The sequence below is a fragment of the Drosophila albomicans genome, chromosome 2L (assembly GCF_009650485.2).
Source record: "Drosophila albomicans strain 15112-1751.03 chromosome 2L, ASM965048v2, whole genome shotgun sequence".
Lineage (NCBI taxonomy): Eukaryota > Metazoa > Arthropoda > Insecta > Diptera > Drosophilidae > Drosophila > Drosophila albomicans.
The window spans coordinates 3989993-4013198 of NC_047628.2; the positions used below are offsets into that span (position 1 = coordinate 3989993).

A 23206-nucleotide genomic window follows, 5' to 3' on the forward strand; every position below is an offset into this window, starting at 1 on the left:
CGATATCGACGCCGGCGCTCAAGTGGCATGCATCCAAGTCCAAGAGCCCTTTACATTTTTAGGCATTAGCAAGTAGTCGCCATTGTTGCTGACGTTGTTGTTGTTGTTTATGCACTTGGAATGTCAACGGCATTGTTAAAACGCGCCTGTGGAACAGTGCGTGGGCGTGGCCCTGAGCATTACTCCTGCCAGCCAGACACAAATGCAATCAATGCTCTCAGTGATTGTTGTTGTAGCTCTTGATGTGTATGCGGATGCGGAGAGTATTGTTGTTGCTTCACGCCTGGCGCTTGGCGCTTGACGCTCTTGCTCAAAACAATCAGACAACCCAAAACAGCATGCATGATGTGTCAGACATAGCGTGCAGCACTCTTTGTCGGCACTTAGACGCCTTTAAATATGCAACATTGTCAAGTGCAGTCAGGTGGCACTTTGTTGCACAGCTTTTCCTAATACGAGTACTTCATACTCAGCATTTCAGCTTCATCAACTGTCGCTCAATTCAACCGAATTGAAAAAAGTTAATCCTTACCAAATGTCCCATTACCTTTCAAACATAGAATTTAGAAGAACATAATAACTCATATAACTTCGATTTTCAGAGGAATAGTTGTGTCAAACAAAATCTCAGATTCTATTTAAATTCTCCATCGAAATTTCAGTTCATCAAAATATTTAACTGAATTCATAACTTGTATTTTGTTCTGAAAAAATTGTTGCAAGTTTAACAATTTATTTCATTGATATACCATATTCTCTGCATATTTTATGTACCACTAAATTTGTATTCCCGATATCTATAGGCCAGAAAGGGTATTATAATTTATGTAACAGGCAGATCAGCGTTAACAGCCGAGAACATATAGCCATATCCGTCTGTCCGTATGAACACCCAAATCTCAGAGACTATGTATAAGAGATATAGCTATAAGATGTCGAAGTTATTTAAGAAATACTTTTATATGGCAAAAAACAACTACTACAATCGGGTCTAACAATATAGTATATTGTGTATAGTATATTTAGAATATCGATATACCAAAAGCAGCATTCGGTATATTTTTTATATGTTTTGGTATATTTTATTTTGCTTGTATTGAAAATAGTTAGGGGGTTTCTTACATTCGGCTATAGATTTCTTACTTTTTAATTCTTAAGTCATGTAATCTCGATTTGGGCGATTGAAATAAAAACAATGATTTTATTTGTATGTAAAAGTTTACTTCAGCTTAGTTAAGTTGAATGATGTTTAACCATATTTTTATACCCGCTACCCATAGGGTAACATAGAAGGGTATTATAACTTTGTGCCGATAGGAAATGTATGTAACAGGTAGAAGGAGGCATCTCCGGCCCTATAAAGAATATATATTCTTGATCAGCGTCAACAACCGAGACGATCTAGCCATGTCCGTCTGTCCGTCTGTGTGTCTGTCCGTATGAACACCTAGATCTCAGAGACTATAAGAGATAGAGCTATAATTTTTTTTCGACAGCATTTGTTATGTTTACACGCAGATCAGGTTTGTTTAAAATTTTTTACCAAGTTATTAAAGTTAATACTTTCGAAGTTATTAAAGAAATACTTTTGTATGGGCAAAAACGCCTACTCTAGGTCTTAGTTGCTTTGGCTGACAATTTGGTATATTGTGCCGTCTATGGTATATTATGAATGCGGTACTATATCGATATACCATATATATCATTCGGTATATTTTTAGTATTTTTGTAGTATATTTAGTATATTTTGAGAATACCGCAAAATATATTGCTTTTATTCAAAATGGGTAGCGGGTATCTTTCTTACTTGTTTTATTTTAAATATACATATACATATATGTATGTGATTTACAGATACAATACATAGGCTGTATTGGGTCATCATTCCGCAGGGTTCAATGCAAAGGTTAAAGGTGGGAATGTGGTTTAAAGAAATTTATTTATCGCTGGGAAGGATCTTAAATAATTATTAATTGAAGGACATATCTAGTTACTTACTTAAGTTAAGAAGCTTAAGTCAATTGCAGATATTTACTTGCATACAAACTACTATCAATCCAAGCAAGCAATTGCCATGATTACCATACTCTTCAATTCGAGCCAGCTGGCTGTGAGTTTCAAATCCGCTTAGCAACCCTGTAATTGGCCCCTTTTTCTGTCTATTTGTCTGACTGTGTATAAGTTGGGTGCGGGTGTTATTCTCGAAGTCGCGGACAATCGCCAATCGTTCATCTAGTTCTTTGGTCTCCTTTTATTGCATAATCTTTAAAGCTCTAAAGCGCCGACAACAGACACGAAAATTGGGATTAAGCAATATATGTATGATATCAAAATATATACGCAATAAAAATAAATCAGCCAAAATCAGACTACACTTTTTTGCTGTGGACACCGTTGACACAATTCAATTTTAATCGCATCGTTAAATTGATTAATTTCATTGTTTGTGTCTATAGAATTTGTCGCCAGACTTTGATCGATATACAATATATTAAACAACGCCGGTGGCGTCAATTGCTTTTGCAAAGAGCACAGACTAGTTATCGTATTCATTTACTTAAAATACTTTAATTAAATAAACTCATATTTCATATGCAAAGTTAAATACTTTTTGTTTTATCTAATTTCATTATAGTGTACTGAATGTGATTACTTTGTAATTATTAATATTTTTGAAAAGGAAATTTAAATTGCAGAACAAGTTCCTGGCGTAAGTTTCTTAAATTATTTTATTAATTCAAAACTACATTTAGTTTACTGAGCATGTTTGGATTTCCGTTTCGTCGCCAATTTTGATGGATTATTTTGCCGGCGTGAGTGTATGAGTTCATTCACAGTTTACTCTCAGCGCTTGAAGAGTGTGTGAGTGAGTAGGTGTGTGTGATTTGTCTCAGGTCATTTGTCTTGGCATGGCTGGCTGGCAATTATGCTGCTGCCATAGCTTCGAGATGAATGTTTTCATTCATTGAATGCGGAAAGGTGTTTATGAGCTTGAATTTGCCTGTCAATGGATAGTTTTGATCGATATCTGTGTGCAGGGATTAACGCTTGCCAACTAATTGGCTTAAATTGTTTTCTATTGGCTGACAGCCCCAAAAGCTAAAGTTCCTGTTTGATGGCATGGAAAGTTTCCAACTTAAAGGCTGAGAAGCGAGAATTGAGGAGCCGAGAACCTTGACAACATTTCCATTCCAATGCCTTTACCTATACACATACACTCCACATACACACACACACACACTCGCACACACTTGCAAGGTTGTGTGATTTTTGTGTAAATTGTCTGTGGAACTGCAGTCGACTGCCTTTGGCAAGAGCCGCCCACTTGGAATACCCTGTATTTGACAAGAAGTAGGGGAATGATTAAAAAGGTAATAGCTGAAATAGTAAGTGTCAACTCAAGCAGCACAAAAGGATAACAAGATAAGATTTTGCCCCTTCATGAATTATTCGTAGTCAAGACTGGTGTTGCAATAAATGTTGTTAAACGTCTTTTATAGGGTATTTCCTCGTGTTACCTTTTTATTGCAGGAACTCTGATTTGCGTATCTAGTTGGACTAACATCAGTTGTGTTTACCTTTCTCTTTCACTGTTTATCTCTCATTCTCTTTCCATCTCACTCAATACACGTTGCTCATTTCGCTAGCTAAAAATGCATTTCCTGTCAAGTGTAAAAAGGAAATGATGTGATGCTCTCGAGCTTTAACGTGCAATCAATCATTGCCGCTGTCGCTGCCACCGTCTCTCAGTATCACTGCCATTTTACAGTCCGACACACACATCTCCCCTTCGCCTCTGAAGTATCACCTATTCGGCTGGCTGCCACCACTCGCTGTCTTTGGTTGGCTGTTTTGCCATCTGCCCTTCGTTTGTGGCGACAAAGTCAACGAAAAGAGTTTATTAAGTATTTGTCAAATGTCAAAGTGCAGCCACATCTAGTCGCCTGCTTCTCGTGCTCATGAATGTACTCACTTTGCACTCGCATTTCCGTTACCGCAATTTCCGCAATTTTGTCGCTTTTGCGATTAAACGAATTCATCAAGTGTAAATCATTTCACTTAGCTCGCTTTCCTATCAAATTCGAATGGAATATAAATATTTTGTTCACTACTAAAGCGATATTAATTTTCATTAAAATGAGCTGATTTTATCTTTTTTCATGTTTGCATAATATTACTAAGCTGTTCTGCATTATTATTTTGAATCGTTTATATAGTTATCATGGACTTATTACATCAAAAAGATATCCGTTAATATGTGTAGTGCAGCTCATAACCCAAGTCGCAATTCTCAACACTTATTTTAGGTACGTACTACTCAACACTTAAAATAAGAAAGTATCGATAAGAGAAGAATGAAATTCGAGAATCGATAACAAAGCGATATTTGTATGTAATCGAACTAATTAACAAATTAATTAGAAATATACCACGGATAAATAATTGAAAATATGAATGCACGTATGAATATAAGATTGGATCATTTTTTCCAACTTCATTAGTATTAAAATTTTGCATTCTTTAGTTTGTTTTGTAGTTTGTAATTCAGCCAGCGGAATTCAGGTTGAACAACGCTTTTTTCTGTCTTCGTTTGTGTCTCTCCCATTTACTCTTTCATATTTTCGCAAAACAGCTGTTTGGGTCTGCCTACGCATCTTGATAGACCTTTGGGGGTACGTGTCTGGAGACAGTAATTGGTCTTTAATGGCCATTCGAATATAATGCTTCAACCTCCGGAGTCGACTACAAAAGAAACAACGAAGACTCCACAAGCGACTTATGAACGCTTCACGCACTTTTAATTTTGAAACTGAAAGGGGGAAACGCTCGCCTTTTAAGTGTTTACTCAACAACAATATCAACAAAATAAAAACATAAAAAAAAACAACAAACTAAGAAAAGATGCCTTGAAGACTTAATTCAAATAGGCTCGAAATTCCTTGAATCTATTTAGAGTTTAATTACATTGATTTTAACCACAAAATGAGTTGACAAAATTTTGTTACCCATTTTCGTTAGAAAACCCTTCTTTGTTCATGCTAGGTAACCTTCAATCTTTTGTATTGAATGAAACCGAATTTCAATTAAAAATCCACTCAATTAGGTTTAAATAACGTTCGGTAATTTGTTCACTATGCATACCCCAAGGTAAAAGTTAACCGCATAATGATGGATTTCTCCTTGATTCTAAGTATTTTAGAATTTTTTCCTTGACATTTCGCTTGGAAAAGGTTTAAATTTCTCGGTGGGTTACACAACTTCCATTCACTTTTATGCTACGATATTTTTGAAAATTCACTAAATCAATAGTAAACATTTAAATTGTGTTTAAATAACGCGTGTAATTTTATTTGTATTGTAATTGTAACATATTTAAAATTTGTATTGGATTCAATTTGATATGAGACGGAGATGTTTATTTATAGTATTGCGTTTGGCATATCGACAAGTGGGGAAACGAACAAGGCGACAATTAACAAGTAAATAAACAAAATCGTAGTTGGCATTTGGGGCATGGACACCGAAACCGCGTTCACGAAAATGGGACAAATGAGACATTCTCTGAAAACAACAACTAAAAAAGTCACCGAAACTGAAACTGACTCTGAAACAACACACAAATTGAAACAGTAAGTGAAACAGAGACTGAAAGTGAAGCGCGAAACTGAAAACTGAAAACAGAAAACAGATAACTAAAAACTGAAAACTCAAACTCATGCTGCAAATGAAGCAAACGCTACGTCCCGTCTGACATACAAACTGAGTGGGCAGAAATGAAGTGAAGCAGACGAAATAGCCACAGTAGAGCCAAAGGTGTTGACAGACAATGCGCTGACAAATCACCTAACAACGAGACTGTGCCAAAGGGACGGCGGTTTGGGCAGCGCCACTTGAGATGGCACTGTATCGTGACACGAGGCACGATAAATGTGAACTTACAAACTTAAGAGGAGATGTGTGATTAATCTTTTGATTTGTGTCTACTCTAGTGGGAATCAGTCGACTAGTGTGATGTGTCAGTAGAGATGGCATCGTGACACAAAATTAAAATTACTTGAAAGGAGACACGGATCAACTTTTCAATTTCAGTTTACTTAAGTGGGAGTTAGTGTCATCTATCATTAAAAGTGACAACTTTTATCCTCACACGCAGTACGAACGGCAATGAACAATTATTGTGTTTTGGAGAGGCAATATAAATGACTGATCAATCTATAAGTGTTTTCTTCTATGGCTAAAAAACACGGGGTCATCTCCAATGCCTTTGCACAGTTCCTCCACAGGTTGACAGCGAGTTGACTGACAGCCTGAAGGCAATAAATCGTGAATTTCAAGTGCAAAAACTGAAAATGTGATGTAATCGAGGATGATTGGCTGAAGAATAACTTATTGGATTTGGAGCACTCAAATGACAATTAAAGACTTAATTAAATAATGGCCAATAGGCACACGAGGAAGCGCTGTTAGCGTTGAACTTGAAAAAAAAAAACAGAGCAAATCCCAAATGGAGATCTGTACTGAAGCCCAACTATCAGCTCGACTATGAAACGAAACCAGTTTGCGACACAATTGTCAAATTGTCAACACGGGCATCTATAAGATACTTTTGTACTTTCGAGATACTTTTGTACTTATTACCGGTTTTGCACGTTGTCAAATGCTTCGTGAGTACGTGTGTGGGTGTAAATGGACAACACCACAGGGCAGCCAAGAGCTAATTCTAGACTACACGCCCGCTCCATATAAAGTGACATGCACGCAGAGCGAACCACATCATTAACCAAACGTCGCTCACATCGCCATCATCAAGTGTTGGCGAGGACGAAAACTACCTTGTAAACTCGACGGATTCGCCCGATAAATTTGCATACCTGTGTGTGTTGCAGTGTGTGTGCGTGTGTGCCGCGTGTTTCCAAGTTTCAATCAAAGCCAAGTTAACGAGAAAATGGCAAGTCGAGTAAGTTGCTTGGCTAAACCACTTATATCCAGCGGGTATAAATACCGCCAAGGAAAGGACATCGAACGCAAATCGTGTTACGTGCTAAACTTATAATATCTATGCACATCAAGGAATTTGTAGTTTCTATCACAAGTTTATCAAAGTCGAAGATATTTTATTGTCTAATTCATCTTCAGGCTACACAGCGTGCTCTTTTCTTATCTTTAATTTAGATTGTGAACTTTATTTTATGATAGATCATTGACTTCATGTATAGGGCAGGATTATATAATACTTGAGTACTACATATAAAATGTCGATCTATTTTACTACGGAGTGGACTTCATTATTTTTTATATAGTATACTAAACCTGACGTTATAAATATTATTAAGACAGTATCCAGTATTAGAATATCTCTTCTAAAGTATCATGTAAATGTTCTTATTTTATTTTAAACAACTTTATCTTTTAACAAGATATTTTATCTTTGTGATTTAGATAAAGTTGATAGCGATTGATTTAATCTTCAATCATCAGATCAGAATAGTTTTAAATTATTAGATATCATCAGATATCAAAACCCCAATTCAATCCCCAACTTAATCGATCTTAATCGCTTCCTATTCCAGTTTCTGACCGCACTCTCCCTGATGGCGCTCGCTGGCAGCTGTCTAGGTGGCTTCGCAGCCACGTACGCTGGTTACCATCCCGGCTTTGCCACCTATCAGTCAGCTCCCGCTGTCTACCATGCGGCACCAGCTGCTGCTCTCTATCATCAGGCAGCGGCGGCTCCAGTGTTGGCCAAAACGCTGCTGCCAGCTGCACCGATTTACACAAAGTCATACGCTGTGCCCTCGCCCTTTGTGAAGGCTGTTGCCCCAGTTGCTGCAGTTGCTCCAGTTGCTCCAGTGGCTGCTCCCGTTGTGAGTACTTACGCAGCTCCCGCTATCGCTCCCGTTGTGAAGACCGTTGCCCCGATTGTCAAGCAGGTGGAACTGGAGTCTGCGCCCCGTTACGATTTCTCCTATGGCGTCCATGACTCGCTCACCGGCGATATCAAGAGCCAAGTGGAAAGCCGCGACGGTGGTAATGTGGTTGGCTCCTACAGTGTCCTCGATGCCGATGGTTATAAGCGCACAGTGACCTACACCGCCGACGACATCAATGGCTTCAATGCTGTGGTGCACCGTGAGCCTGTGGTTGCTGCCCGTGCTGCAGTCGTCGCACCTGTTGCCACCGCTCCAGTGGTTGCCGCTGCTCCAGTGGTTGCCGCTCCAGCCACATTCCCCGCACCAATCTACTACCCACAAGCCCAGCAGCAAGTGTTCCAGCCACAACAGCAGCTTTTCCAGCCACAACAGGTTAATGTCGAGCAGGAGAGCGAAGTTGTGGAGGCACCTCGTCAGCCCGAACAGGAGCCAGCGCCCATTGACTACACGGAGGAGCAGCAGCAACAGCAGCAGCTTTACCCACAGGATCAGCAGTTCCCACCTTATCCATCAGCGTCCCCAGCTCCGGCTGATTCCAGCGATGGCGACAACGATTCCGATGTGGTAGAAGCTCGTGTTGCTAAGGAAAACGGTTCCACTACCCCAGCTTCAGCTCCAGCTCCAGTGAACGAGGACAATAAGGAGGAGGACAAAAAGTCGGCATAAATTAAACTGACCACGCTGAATACTTTCTGTTCAAATAAAAAATTTATTCAAAAGCAATTGAAATTGTATCACTTTGATAAAATTCAGCTGATGTTTCTAAAATATGCATGTAAAACACATTGCATATGTATGTATAAAGTAATTTGTGGCAGGAAATCAAATTAACTGCATTTCGATGAAATAACCAAGTTTGTTTTAAAAAGCAAACAAGCAAGTCGTTTTGCTGAATTTGCAGACTCCGCTCGTGTGGATGGTAAATTTCTTCGCTGCAAGTATGTGGATCGTGTTTGTTCACATCACATTTGTAAGCGTGCATTTTTTTTTGGGCATTGCGGAATATTTAAAAAAAAAAATATGGCCTCATTAATATTCTTTTATATGATAAAATTATTTCAACTACTTGTATTTTTAAGCGAATCAGGAAAATTAAAAACATTTGATTCGCACGCCATCTAGCGGATGGTGGCATTATTATTTTGAGCGATCGTGTTAAAATTAACAGCGACACTCGTGTAGCACATTACAACTTTGCATCTTTGATTAAATATGTAATATTTTGACAAATCCAATCTTCAAATACGAGCTCATTTTTATGCAATTAATGTTATCGCTTAAAGCAAAGAGACTGTAATAAATTATACAAAAAAATCATACAAAATAATTACAATAATCCTAAAACTGGTATACTTGGTATATTTCTCTTCTTAAAATAGCATATTTGGAAATCACGCTCTACGGCCACACTATCGATCAAAGCAAGCATTTCATTTAAATAAAACGGCACTTTTTTAGCGCAAAGCAAAGTAGTCATCGGAATCCAATTCTCTGCTACGTTCTCCGTAATATTACAATCATTTACATCAGTTTTATTTCGATTTTAAAGGTGTTCAGATACACAGAGATTTGGTTATATTAGTTCCAAATTTGTAGGGTGAAGCAAATTAAAAAGTTTTTTTGTTAAACATATTTTTTATAGCGGTGGACCGTACATTAAAATACAGCTAAAGAAATAGAGGTAAGTGAAGTAACAAAGATTGGACGAACAAGGCTGCTGCGCCGCCGCTTCACTAGCAAATGGCGGTCCCATTTTTGCCATCTTTTGCTTTGCGCCTTGAAGCGCATTGGCAGCGCAGCTGTTGCTTTTGTTGTTCTTACTTTGGCCTTGCGAAGCAGGCTCTGCAAAGAGCAAAAAGGGAGATGAAAACGAAAAGATCGGCAGGCACAAAAGAAATGCCAAAAGTACGCACACAATTGCACGATTCTTGCATGTATATACATATGCGTGTATAATCGTAGCAGGCTTTGATCTCTGTCTGTCTCTGCATTTCCTTTGCACACTACTAACAGCAAGTTTTTCATTATAGCTGTAAACTTCTAATCGTGGCAGAAACAATTTTATTTTAATTATCAAAAGAGAACTACAAAAAAAAAACCAATAAAATTTTCATCATGAACAAAGCGGATGGAAGTACACACCAGGGCCAATATAAGGCAAACTCTCTTAACACGCAGGTAAGAGCGGTCTTTTTAAACTTGCCGTTCAGGTTTAACCTCAACTCTTGCATGTTTGCTTGTTATCTAGGACTCGCGCATGCGCCGCCATGAGGTGACCATCGAGTTGCGCAAATCTAAGAAAGAGGATCAGATGTTCAAGCGTCGTAACATCAATGACGAAGACCTCACCTCACCTCTCAAGGAGGTCAACGGCCAATCGCCAGTGCAACTGTCGGTCGATGAGATTGTGATTGCCATGAACAGCAAGGATCAGGAGCGACAGTTCCTGGGTATGCAGCAGGCCCGCAAGATGCTAAGTCGTGAACGCAATCCGCCCATTGATCTGATGATCGGACATGGCATTGTGCCAATTTGCATTAGCTTCCTTCAAAATACTGGCAAGTAAGTAATACATTTTTTTATATTATTATCACATTATTCATGTCATTCTCCCGTAGCACCATGCTGCAATTCGAAGCCGCTTGGGCCCTGACCAATATTGCCTCTGGCACATCTGAGCAAACTCGTTGCGTGATAGAACAGGATGCAGTGCCGCATTTTATTGCCCTGTTGCAGTCCAAGTCCATAAATCTGGCTGAGCAGGCTGTTTGGGCACTCGGAAACATTGCTGGCGATGGCGCCGCGGCACGTGACATTGTTATTCACAATAATGTGATCGATGGCATCTTGCCACTAATTAATAATGACACACCCATCTCGTTCCTACGCAACATTGTCTGGCTCATGTCAAACTTGTGTCGCAACAAGAATCCATCGCCACCCTTTGAGCAGGTGAAACGCTTGTTGCCAGTGCTGTCTCAATTGCTTCTTAGCCAAGACATTCAGGTGTTGGCCGATGCCTGTTGGGCACTCTCCTACGTCACTGACGATGACAACCACAAAATACAGGCGGTCGTCGATACGGATGCAGTGCCAAAGTTGGTGAATCTTCTCAAGACTGATGAACCCAGTATCATTGTGCCTGCCCTACGTAGTGTGGGCAACATAGTAACTGGAACGGATCAGCAGGTCAGTTGATGGTTGTTAAATTGTTATATTATGATATAATAATAATAATAATAATAATAATATATATATCATATTTGCAGACCGATGTGGTTATAGCCTCTAATGGCTTGCCCAAACTAGGCTTGTTGCTGCAGCACCCCAAGGGTAATATTGTCAAGGAGGCGGCATGGACTGTGAGCAACATTACAGCCGGCAATCAGAAACAGATTCAGGCGGTAATCGATGCGGGCATCTTTCACCAGATTCGTCATGTGCTTGAGAAGGGCGATTTCAAGGCCCAAAAAGAGGCAGCTTGGGCAGTGACCAATACTACCACTTCGGGTACACCCGAGCAAATTGTGGAATTAATAGAAAAGAACAAGATATTGAAGCCCTTCATTGATTTGCTGGATGCCAAAGATCCTCGCACCATCAAGGTGGTCCAAACAGGACTTTCCAATCTCTTTGCACTTGCTGAGAAAATGGGTAGCACCGAAAATCTATGCCTGATGGTGGAGGAGTTGGGTGGTCTCGATAAGCTGGAGGCATTGCAGCAACACGAGAACGAAGAGGTCTACAAGAAGGCCTATGCCATCATTGATACCTACTTCAACACTGGCGACGACGAGGCCGAGCAGAAACTTGCGCCCCAGGAGGTTAATGGCGCATTGGAGTTTAATGCCACACAGCCAAAGGCGCCCGAGGGTGGATATTCCTTCTAACAAAAATCACAAGTGCCAACCATCACATATATATACCATACACACATTTTGTTTTTCGTCATATGCGACCGCGCCTACACTACAAATGCACACACAATCTATACTGTCTTGCCACTCCAAGTTAATACTCTTTCAATGATGCCCTTCCACACTGTACCGCATTCGGCCATGAAAACGCATCTTAGGCGCGTTGCTAACTACTTTCCATTGATTCGCACACACACACTCATATAAGCACATCTACACACACACACACACACGGACCACATTCTAAATGCCACGTGTTCTTACACCTAGCAGCAATCTGCCTAACTGCGATGGGTGTCCTTACACTGTTTTACACTGATACACGGGATGGACGCAGCCTGTTGCGTTTGCATGGCTGAATGTGTGTTTGGAGTGTGTGCTTTATTCCATTTTGAATTACACATCAATCTTTTCGAATGTATAGTTAGTCTGTTAAAATATTTATTGATTATGTATATGTACACTTGTGAGATCAACATAAACTTTTAATCGTCAGTAATTAAACAATCCAGTCAACGGATAATAAAAATTGTAAGCGATGAGCATGATTGCCTTTTTAGACAATGTAAATTATATTTTTCTGGATTAAATTCGAATGCAGCAACAATTGCATACATTTTAAAGAAAATATTTGTATCTATAATTGTGGCAAAATTCTATATGATATGATAATAAATCGTTATCTGTACCATATAATAGAACAGCACTACGAAGCATTCATTGCTAAAGCATAATGACCCCATTGCGACAGATTAGATAAGCTGATTAAACAATAGAACTATGGCAACAAAGCTGATGCTGTATGACTCAATTTAATCAAGCGTCGCATCCCAATCTGCGACAATTCTCGTTGTAGTGGTTGTGTTCAAAACACATATAGTAGAATAGAATTGTGAATGGAAATGGTCTCTCAGTGGACGCTGAGCTGAGAGCGCCCACCGCATCGCAGTTCGTCTTTAGCGTCGTTCGGTCGCTGTTTGAGCGGCCAGAGAAATTGTAAAAATAGATGAAATTTTCAGTTGCAGAAAATTCAAAACTTTGCCAGAGCTTTCAGCGTTCCCCAAGTGTCGTCATCAATGAACACAACGGCAGCGCAATTTAATTAGCTTCTTCATATATATTTATACCCGCTACCCATAGGGTAGAAGGGTATTATAACTTTGTGCCGGCAGGAAATGTATGTAACAGGTAGAAGGAGGCATCTCCGACCCTATAAAGTATATATATTCTTGATCAGCGTCAACAGCCGAGACGATATAGCCATGTCCGTCTGTCCGTCTGTCCGTCTGTGTGTCTGTCCGTCCGTCCGTATGAACACCTAGATCTCAGAGACTATAAGAGATAGAGCTATAATTTTTTTTCGACAACATTTGTTATGTTTGCACGCAGATCAAGTTTGTTTCAAATTTTTGCCACGCCCACTTCCGCCCCCGCAAAACAAAAAAATCGAATAACAAGCGTAATTTTAAAGCTAGAGTTCCGAATTTTGGTATATATAATAACTACTATAGTAGTTATGATTTCTGAAAATTTGGTTGCGATCAGATAAAAATTGTCGAAGTTATAAAAGAAATATTTTTGTATGGGCAAAAACGCCTACTTACTAGGGGTCTTAGTTGCTTTGGCTGACAATCTGGTATATTGTGCCGTCTATGGTATATTTTGAATGCGGTACTATGTCGATATACCAAATATACCATTTGGTATATTTTTAGTATTTTTGCAGTATATTCGGTATATTTTGAGAAAATACCGCAAATTATATTTATTTTATTCAAAATGGGTAGCGGGTATCTCACAGTCGAGTACACTCGACTGTAGCTTTCTTACTTGTTTTTGTATCCTCTAATGAAAATGAGCATTCAGTTCAATTGTGTGCGAAGCTCTGTGCGGGCGTGAATTCTCTGGTCTCGTTCTTCTATTTTGTTTTTCGCCAACGCATCTTGAGTAATTTTTGTTTTTGTTTTCGTGTTTCGTATACCATTTGGGTATACTTCCTCTGGTGTGTTGCACTACTGAGTGGACAGGAAAAGTAAGAGGTAATTATCAGTGAGATCAGTGATAAATGAGGCATGAGATATTTTTGAGATTCAACGCTCTGGTGTTGTAGTGTATCTCAGTAAAGTTGTGTTTAAAATTTTAAATACAAATGTATATAAATGTTTAAAGTGTGTAATAAAATATATGTTAACCATGTTTTGGTCAAATGATTTTAAATTGTGTACGTTAAACATATAAAATTGGAAATGAAACAATAACTTGCTGAGTTATTGATATATAATTCAAAAAAGAAAAGTTAAATTCATATCTAAAAATAAAAATTTATAAATTATGATTTAATAATGCATTTTGAGAAATATATATATGCCTTGAACAAGAAATAATATATGTATGTACATGTACATAATTCATGATTGAAAAAAGATCTAATTAAACTGCTCATGTTCCTTCCCAATCGCGTATATACTATATGTGCATAACATACATAAATATAGTTGCTCTTAGTGATTGTAGTTGTTGTTGTTTCAGCCTACGAAAATGATTCTGTGACCTCATGCACAGCAATTGAAAATCTATTGATCGTTTACCATCTGTTAAGAATCGGATCAATATGCATACATTCGTTGAATCGTGCTCTATATTTTGTAGAAAAATCTACATTTTATCAACAACAAAATTGAAATAAGAATGGAGAATACTTTTGACAAATTCATGATGTAATTAATTTCCTAAAGAAAACGAAAAAATTGGCACGCCAAAACTAAACAATAAACATTTAAGAGCACGCTGAGTAAAACTACTTAGTCGACAGCTGGCACGATCTACCGATTTGTTTTTATGTGAACTGAGAGGATACCCTATAAAAATCAAAATTGTAAACTTCACGCAATTCGTATGTGACATGATTTCCGATAAATAAAAAGTTAATTAAAACCTCTCATTTATTAATTGAGTAAATACATCAGTTGAATATCAGCATAAGATTTAACAGCTGTCAGAACTATCTGCAAAAGGGTATTTGTTAGTCAATTTCTGTATGTTATTGTGTCCACTTTCATTCAAATTGGGCATCCGATTAAAATTCGCGTCAGATTAAAAGTTGCCGAAAATACTAATGCGCGTGCAACAGTGTGTGTGTGTATACGTGTGTGTATAGATTCACTCATGCATGTGAGTATGAATGTTTCTTTTGCCGCGCAATGTCAAAGTTTTCCCGTTTCGTGTTATTGTGTACTTTGTTGCTTAACCTAGAATAGTGTCAAGTTTTTCTATGTTTGTGGGCAATTGTCTGGGGCCATTATTTTTTCGACTTGTTGTTTTCATTGGTGTACTATATCTAGTGTAACAATACTCTGTAATCTTTCAGAAAGGAATAAGAAAAGAAAAAAAATACTAATAGCTGTTATATTTAATCTCATAATCTCAATTTGAATATAAGTTCAATATTAGTAAATTTTCACTCGCCTTTGTTATACATATGTATGTACATATTTGTTAGTGTTCTAAATTGATGTATTTACTAGTTGAATGGGTATGAAAAAGTCGATCTGACTTATCTGCTATTTATTTACTCTTGTTCGATGGCTTTTACGGGCTTGAATAGTGAAACGGAAGAGATTGTTTAATAAAACAGTTTTGAGGCCAAGACTCAACTTTTGACCATTCGAAGAAAATTAAATTAATGGCATGCTCGTAAATATGAACCCATGCAAAATATTAAGTAAAACAGAATGAGATAAGAAATTGAAATAGTTTATTAGACGATAGTATATACAAATATTATGATTCAAGATCATGTTAATGGAAGGGATATTAAAATTAAAACATTTCACATATGGTTACTATATCATAAATTTACATATTATTTGCACAAAAGTTCTTATTTCTTTAATCGCATTTTTTGTAACTCGTGCAATATAATATTAAATCAAACATTAATTATATTTTAGAAAAGCCTCATCATTTTCCGAATCTCGAATTTGTTAACATAATAGACATTGGACTAAATACTTTACTAAATTAAATTTTATTTATTGTATGGTTTAAATAATAAATTTATTGGGTATACAAGTACATACATAACATACACAACATTTATAGTGGGCATGTGTCTGATGTCTAATGCCACATTTGTAGGCATTCCTAGTGTTTCGACGAAACTTATTGCGCTTGATAAAGCATTTGAAATTGATACTTTCAAAATAATTACAATAAAATAAATACATCGCACGCTGCAAGACCAGAAGTTGCTTTCTGGTTGAATTTAACGAAATCTATTAAATTCAAAGAAATCTTATAAATTGATTTATCATTATAATGATGTTTATTTTGTTTTGTACTCGCTACAAATAGGGTAGCAAATGAATCAGAAGGAGTCATCTCCAATCCCATAAAGTATATATATTCTTTATTACTGTCAATAGCAGAGACGATATATAATTTAATCGAATAACATGCGTAATTTTGAAGCTAGAATCGCGAAAATAAACATATAATAATAATTACTGTGTTTATGCTACCTAAAAATTTAGAAGCGAGAAGATAAAAATTGTAAAAGTTATTTGCATGACATAAACTCCCTACTGCAATTAGGTCTTAGCTACTTTGATATATTTTTATTGTAATACTATATTGATATACCAAATGTTAGACTGTAGTTTTCTTACTTCTTTTTTTTTTCTTCAAAAATTTTGATTTTAAGTGCAAGTGAAATGTCGCACATGACAATTCATCACCATAGTTTTATTAAACTTTATACGAAGAGGAATGTATCCTTTAACAATAAGACTAGAAAATAATATGCTAACACATACTTAAGCTACATTTAGTAAATTTTACTTTAAGCCATCTAATTCTAATTTGTTTAGTATACCACCACCACAGTGATATTTTCATATTCAGCTATTAATCCTCTTTAATGCATATCTGAAAATAATGAATATATTCAATATAATAATACACAAATATAATATGTTATTTGCAGATCGTTCCCAAATACGCCACGAAAAAACCTAATCAGAATGAGCTCTACACCTGCCTCCAGCTCCAGTCTACCGCCGGAACTCAATCTTGGAGCGGAGATATTCCACATCATTGCAGCTTCAGCTGAAGATCAAAATGTGATCATATCTCCGCTGTTGCTAGAGGTGACATTGACACTGCTCTATCTGGGCTCAGATGGGGCCACTGCCGAGGAACTGCAAAAGCTGTTAAAGTTAAAGGATCGCTTTGTGAGCAATGCTAAAATGGCCAACTTCTATGCCGCCGAATTGAATGCGGCGACAAGCGATGCAGATACTAAGATCCAGCTGGAAAATCGCCTGCTTCTGCAACAAAACTCCGGTCTGGCAGTTGCCGATGACTTTCAGAAGATAGCACAAACCTTTTTCCATGCGACGGCAGAGTGTGTGGATTTACAGCAACCCGAGAAGCTATCTCGCCACATCACCGATAATATCTTGGCCAGCATTGGCGGCGGCAACTGGCAGCAACAGCTTCAGGTGAATGGTGGTCAGATGGCATCTATGCTGCTGTTGCTGGCGGCCCGACTGCAAAGCAAATGGTTCTTGCCTTTCAGTGCGTATCGCACTGGCCTCTATGAGTTCCACAAAAACGACGGCAGCAGCAATGTTGCGAAGTCCGTGCCCATGCTCTTTGACGATGATATGTTTGTAAAGTACGCCGAGTTGCGAGAGCTCAATTCACGTGCCATTGAATTGCCGTACGAGCATGAGGACGAATTGGCAATGCTTCTAATCCTGCCCAATCAGCGTGATGCCTCGGCCTTAGCCCAGCTGGAGACTCAATTGCGTACTGTGGATCTCGGGGAATTGCAGCAGCGTATGCAAATGGAAAGTGTTCAAGTCTTGCTGCCCAAATTTAGCATCGACTTCGAATGTAGTTTGCGACAAGCGCTCAAACAAGTAATACCCTAAGCAGCGAGTTATGTTATCATGTTTTAATTTTATACTATTCTTGCAGATGGGCTTTTCGGAGATCTTTAGTTCCGCTGCCAACTTTAAGCATTTGCACTCAGCTTCCACCAATCTGCCTATTCTCGACGTCCTACAGAAGTTGCGCATTGACCTAAATGAATCCGGCTCTGGCTCAGCGTTACCACAACCGGCGGCAGGTGAGTAATTGAATGCTATGACCAGGTCACTTCTATTGTGATATTACAACTCTTTTTTTTTAGGATATAAGCCGATTGTCATTAGCAATTCCTCGCGGCAAAAATTCTTTCGGGCGGATCATCCATTTTTCTTTGCCATTCGCGGTCCGAATGTGACCCACTTTATTGGGCATGTGGTTAGTTTTTAACGGCCATATATGGTATATTATGCACCTTTGCACTAACATGCCTTGTACTATATAACGGCTATTCAAACTAATAATTTGTACTCTCTAATTTATGCGCAAAAAATAAAAGAATTTATGGTTGTAGATTTTTTATAACAAGAGTCTTGAGTTTATTCAAAGATATATGTGTATGTATAATTTGTGTTCTTTTGTTTTTGTCAGAAATAGTTCTGTTCTGTTATATTATTGTATTTTTGCAGAATCTTGCATCCTTGGACTTAAACATTAATATGTTTTAATTTAGAGTTAGGGTCTAGGAAAATTTTAAATGGAATCAAAAAGTTAAGCACAGCCGCAAAAACAATTGTTTCGTGGCCTGTGTGCTTTACATTTTATTAACCTACGGTTAATATATTTAGTTACTCTTTTACTCTCATCATCTTAATTGCTAGGTCTAGCTAAAAAATTGCCTTTAGTTGTAAATTCTTTCATTTTGATGCAGCTTGAAGTTTGATTTTCGAATGAAAATGATGTTTAAAATCACTTTACAGAGTTTATATATTTCATTTTGTTAGACTTGATAAGTTAATGTATAGGATAGGTTTATTCACAAGAATGATTTTTGAACGTATGTTACATTAACTATAAGGAAATGGTCTCTTCGGTACCCCGAAGATTGAATACCCTAGCAGAGCGAAGTTTTTTTTTCCTAAATATGTGACTTTGGTGAATATTTAAAGAGTCTAAGTATTTAATTTTTCGCAATGTTCAGTATCATAGAGTATAGACAGACGGACAGTCGGATTTTGTTCAAATAATATTATCTGTTAGAAAATGTTACTAAGGCATTCAAATTTTAAGGAGAAATAAATGCATAAATTAATCCGAGAACTGAAAAATATGTGTTTAGTTTTTGACTGATTGATTGAACAAATTTTGACTTTAATATTAGTTATTTACAAGGATTAACGATAAACTGAGGAAATATTTACACATCTCATGTTAGTCGCGAGTATTTATCTAGTTCCTTCTGTGCTTCCTTTGTCACTTTTACAACTTGCTGCTTTGCTGAGTCTCTTCGCACTTCTTGTGCACAACCGCGGGTGGTGGGGGAGGCGGTGTGGCCGAGTCCACATCCAGATTGCCTCGATTGAGTAAGTAGTCCAGATCGTGTGTGATCCTATCGAGCGTTGCATCGTGCCCTGTTGTTGACTTGCCAGTGTCCACGCCAGCTGTTTGTGTAGATGGAGTCACAGAGACAGTGGTGGTCGCTGTGCTGGTGGTGGAGACCACAGCAGCTACCATTGTGGGCAGCAGCGGATCGAAGGTTGTGCGCGATGTTGGCTCAAGGATGGTGACTCGCTTCTGCGTCTTCGGTGTGGGCAAAGTGGCGCTGGAGATGCCACTGCTCAGGTTGCCGCTGATGGTGGGTGGGGGCAACGATGGAGCCGCCGTTGGCATGCTGAGCATCAGGGAGCTGGGCATGAAGTCCACGTACGGATTATGTTGCAGCGGCACGTAATGGGGCGTAGTGGTGGGCAGCAGTCCACTGGTCGTGTGAATGCCAATGATGCTTTCTGCAAGTAGGTAGAAGAGGTTGCAAGTGGCACATTAGTGTCGCAAGTTGCACTTTAAGATTGGCAAATAGCTGCTTACCTGCGGCCAGACCTTGAAGTATGTCCAGTGTCTCAACGCCCACAAATTCGTCACACGGCCCCGTCGTGTAGTGTGCTGGTTGCTGTGCAACTGGATGCAACATCCGGCGGCCTAGGCTCCCTGTCAGCCCGCCCATCGTATAGGCATCGTAGGCGTACCCCAAAGCTGTGGCTGCCTCCGCATTGCCGCCGCTGAGCAGGGCACAGCAGCGTGTGGCCGGCGAGGCAGCCACCGTTAGTGGCAGCTGCTGATGGCCACCGAGCAGTGCCTCCGTGTTGCTGACAACCGTTGCCGCCTGGCAGCGTGGTGCCGTCGAGATGATTGTCAACGGCAGTTGCACTGTCCCTCCGCCCGCGCCTGTCCCCGCACTCGCAACACTTCCGGCCCCAGCTGCTGTTGACAATTCGAGTCCTTGCATCGACTGCAGCGGCCCCGATGAACTTGACACACCAGCAACAACTGCTGCTGTTGATGTCGCCATGCATTCGCTCTCCTTCTCCTTGTCGTGATTCGTGTAGACTGCAAGCGACAGATAGTTAAATGGGTTGAAATAAATACTAACTCAACTGTTTTCCACATCTCCCACACTCCCTCTTTTAATCATTGTGGCTACTTACAGCTTAGCGGACTATTAACGCTCGCCGTCGTCGTGGTGCAGTAGTTATCATCCAGACTCGTCTTGCTCGTATTGAACTTGGTCTGCTTCAGCGAGCTGCTCTGACTGCTTCCATTGCTGCTGAGGAATGGAGGTCCACGCAACTGACTCTCTGCCTTCAGAACGAAACTGAATAGAATGCCAAAGCCCTGCAATCAAAATAGATCTTAATAATATCTAATGTTGATAAACCATGTATTCCCCTATATTATGAGTTAGTGAGGTAAATCACTAGCATTCTTCCATATATACAGTATCTAAAGGTAAAGTGTGTGACCTATTCTGCCAGCGCAGCCATTTCTCAGACAGCAGTCTAATTTTGATAAACTATGTATTCCCCTATATTATGAGTTAGTGAGGTAAATCATTAGCATTCTTCCATATATGTATAAAGTATCTAAAGGTAAAGTGTGTGACCTTTTCTGTCAACGTAGCGATTTCTTAGTCTCATATATGTAAATGTTTTTTACACCACGGTACACCGTTAAGTATCCCACGTATATAATCTATCAAATAATAAAAAGAAACATATTCGGATAGTTCGTTAATAGGGTTCTTTTTCTTACTAATATATCAGTGAAAATACAATATAAAAAACATATGTCATATTTCACTGTTTGCTTGTTTTAAACAAAGACCTCAGAGCGACCTTTATTCCCCTTAATCTGTGATCAAATACTAATAGCTCACAACAAAAATGCCATTAAAAGTCGATTACAAGTTTCTGCATAAGAAATCGCATATCCTTGAAGAAGTAAAATATTTTTGATTTTCATTTCGATTGCAGTTGTCATTCGACTGCAGTCCAAATCAGATTGAACTTGAAAGTCATCGCGATATTTACTAAGCTATCAAATATAAGCAAAAAATGTCGAATCCTTTTGTGACCATTGACGATTTTTTAAGCATGCCCGTTTTTTTCTGGCATACTGTTGGTGTGGATCCTTATAAAACCGTCACTGATAAAATTAAGAGATGGAAGCTTCGCGTGAACTACGTTATCCAGATTTTGAATCTGAACTTTATACTCGCAATGGAGCTTGCTTTCTTGTACCTGAGCTTCAAGAATAGTGAGAACTTTGTGCAAGCCTGCATGGTGATGGCCTTCGTTGGATTTGTCTGTGTGGGAGAACTAAAAATAGTCAAGGTCTGGTGGCAAAGAAACCACCTGGATGCTTTGGTGCGGGAAATGGAGTCGATATTTCCATCTCCAGAAGCAGAAGCTCAAGACAAATATCAAGTCGATCTCTACCGCAAACGATGCCGTTGGATAATGAAGTTCTTAATCTCAATTTTCCTGATACTCATTACCACATACAATCTATTTGACATTGTGCAGTTCATCACCCATCGATACGTATTGAAGGTGTCAGATGCCAGAATGGCCATGCCCTATACGCCGATATCCCCTTGGGGTCTCGACTCTAAAATGGGATTTACAACGATGTATGCCTTGCAGGCCTTGGCTGGATATACTTGTACTGCTGGTCAATTGTCTAGCGCCATTCTTATTTATGGAGTCGTTATGCAGGACATCATGCACTTCGATTATTTATCGAGGACCCTAAAAGGCTTAAAACTCTCACTTGCAACTTATGCTGAGGATCTGAAAGTTCTACAACAGTTAATCATTTACCATAACAAGCTAATGAGGTAAGCGTCTTTAGGTCCATCAATGAATAACTAATTTTTAAGACTGCGTTCTGTAGAATTACAGATGTCATAAATGAAGTTTTTGGTGTAACCCTGCTATTGAATTTCTTAGCATCTTCTATACTTGTCTGCATGTTAGGCTTTCAGATCAGCATTGGACTAAGCCCAGAACTAGTCTACAAGATGTTTATTTATCTAGTAGCGGCTACTATGGAGACCTATCTTCTTTGTTACTTTAGCGATTCTCTTATTGTTGCTGTAAGTATTAATCCTCGACATATGTGTATTATCTATTTCTTTATTTGATTTCCACAGAGTGAAGGAGTTTCTTGGGCTGTTTATGAAATGAATTGGTTGGAGACCGATCGCAGATTTGCTAAAATGCTTATACTGATTGCAGTTCGGGCCCAGAAACCAGTATTTCTTAAAGCAACTGTGTTTCTAGATATCTCTATGGAGACTATGACTAAAGTAAGCAAATCAATATTATTCCTATATGAATATTTATTTTATTGATATTCTCTATTCAACAGTTTCTTGCAAGTAAGCTACAGATTCTTCTGTGTCATTCGTACTATGTATGGTTAGAGCAACTGGTTTTCAAAGTATCGGATTAATCCTCTTAGAACCTCACAAACTTGTAAAACTTTTCTTGTTTACTATACAATTCAATAAAAAATAAATACGCACGAGCATTTTAAATTTAAAAAATGTAGTAGGATGAGCAAAAAGGTTGTGGCATCGCACTTCGAATGTAAATTATTTTGAAAACACATTATGGACAAATTTATACTGCTTATTAAAATATAAGTATTGCGAATGACAATTGAATGCTATGTCTTCAAGGTTTGATGGCTTAGAAAAATTTATATGTTTCTGATAAATGATGGCTTTGGTATTTTATTAATTGCATAATTTTAATGCGGTTGGTGGGAGGATTTGGCTTAAGGCCGATCAGCGACTCTAGAAAAATATATTTACGATTAAACTTCTAACTCATAAGTGGTGTAGAAATTGTAGCTATATATCGTATAGGCTATAAATACTATATCGTCTCGTCTAATAACGCTAATTAAGAATATTTATACGTTATG

General features: G+C 38.5%; 4 protein-coding genes across 9 annotated transcripts in view; 3 read left to right on the plus strand and 1 right to left on the minus strand.

The window, feature by feature from the left end:
• The first annotated feature begins 6881 nt into the window (after positions 1 to 6881).
• Positions 6882 to 8648, plus strand: LOC117564649 (calphotin). Of its 3 annotated transcripts, none has more exons than XM_052002201.1 (3): positions 6882 to 6958; positions 7572 to 7865; positions 7929 to 8648. In XM_052002201.1, the coding sequence occupies exons 1-3, from the start codon at positions 6947 to 6949 to the stop codon at positions 8595 to 8597; spliced, it is 975 nt and encodes a 324-aa protein (XP_051858161.1). In that variant the 5' UTR covers positions 6882 to 6946; the 3' UTR covers positions 8598 to 8648. The 3 variants fall into 3 exon arrangements, with proteins under 3 accessions (XP_051858161.1, XP_051858162.1, XP_034099401.2); XM_052002202.1 differs by having other exon boundaries at positions 7932 to 8648; XM_034243510.2 differs by having other exon boundaries at positions 7572 to 8648.
• Positions 8649 to 9424: 776 nt separating this feature from the next.
• LOC117564699 (importin subunit alpha) lies at positions 9425 to 12391 on the plus strand. The gene is made up of 5 exons (XM_034243577.2): positions 9425 to 9612; positions 9962 to 10109; positions 10180 to 10493; positions 10550 to 11120; positions 11201 to 12391. Exons 2-5 carry the CDS (start codon positions 10047 to 10049, stop codon positions 11819 to 11821), a joined length of 1569 nt encoding a protein of 522 aa, XP_034099468.1. The 5' UTR covers positions 9425 to 9612; positions 9962 to 10046; the 3' UTR covers positions 11822 to 12391.
• A 1297-nt stretch (positions 12392 to 13688) lies between these two features.
• LOC117564700 (serine protease inhibitor 42Dd) lies at positions 13689 to 18292 on the plus strand. 2 transcript variants are annotated; one of them, XM_034243578.2, is made up of 4 exons: positions 13689 to 13887; positions 16833 to 17772; positions 17831 to 17981; positions 18045 to 18291. In XM_034243578.2, the coding sequence occupies exons 2-4, from the start codon at positions 16870 to 16872 to the stop codon at positions 18167 to 18169; spliced, it is 1179 nt and encodes a 392-aa protein (XP_034099469.1). In that variant the 5' UTR covers positions 13689 to 13887; positions 16833 to 16869; the 3' UTR covers positions 18170 to 18291. The 2 variants fall into 2 exon arrangements, with proteins under 2 accessions (XP_034099469.1, XP_051858160.1); XM_052002200.1 differs by lacking the exon at positions 13689 to 13887 and adding an exon at positions 13972 to 14069 and having other exon boundaries at positions 18045 to 18292.
• A 12-nt stretch (positions 18293 to 18304) lies between these two features.
• The window catches only part of LOC117564697 (uncharacterized), a 177700-nt gene continuing 172798 nt past the window's right edge, over positions 18305 to 23206 (minus strand). For 2 of the 3 annotated variants that reach the window (XM_052002190.1, XM_034243572.2), the window contains 3 exons: positions 20422 to 20608; positions 19805 to 20323; positions 18305 to 19725 (listed from right to left, as the gene is read on the minus strand). In XM_052002190.1, the coding sequence (XP_051858150.1) occupies positions 19199 to 19725; positions 19805 to 20323; positions 20422 to 20608 (1233 nt within the window). In that variant the 3' untranslated portion in view covers positions 18305 to 19198. The remainder of the gene's footprint in view (positions 19726 to 19804; positions 20324 to 20421; positions 20609 to 23206) is intronic. The other variant, XM_052002191.1, reaches the window with a different exon arrangement.

Coding starts and splice junctions, on each gene's coding strand:
- LOC117564699 (XM_034243577.2), top strand. CDS start 10,047: ATGAACAAAGCGGATGGAAGTACACACCAGGGCCAATATAAGGCAAAC. Junction 10,110..10,179: donor CAAACTCTCTTAACACGCAG/GTAAGAGCGGTC, acceptor CTTGTTATCTAG/GACTCGCGCATGCGCCGCCA. Junction 11,121..11,200: donor TAACTGGAACGGATCAGCAG/GTCAGTTGATGG, acceptor TCATATTTGCAG/ACCGATGTGGTTATAGCCTC.
- LOC117564700 (XM_034243578.2), top strand. CDS start 16,870: ATGAGCTCTACACCTGCCTCCAGCTCCAGTCTACCGCCGGAACTCAAT. Junction 17,773..17,830: donor TGCGACAAGCGCTCAAACAA/GTAATACCCTAA, acceptor CTATTCTTGCAG/ATGGGCTTTTCGGAGATCTT. Junction 17,982..18,044: donor GTTACCACAACCGGCGGCAG/GTGAGTAATTGA, acceptor CTTTTTTTTTAG/GATATAAGCCGATTGTCATT.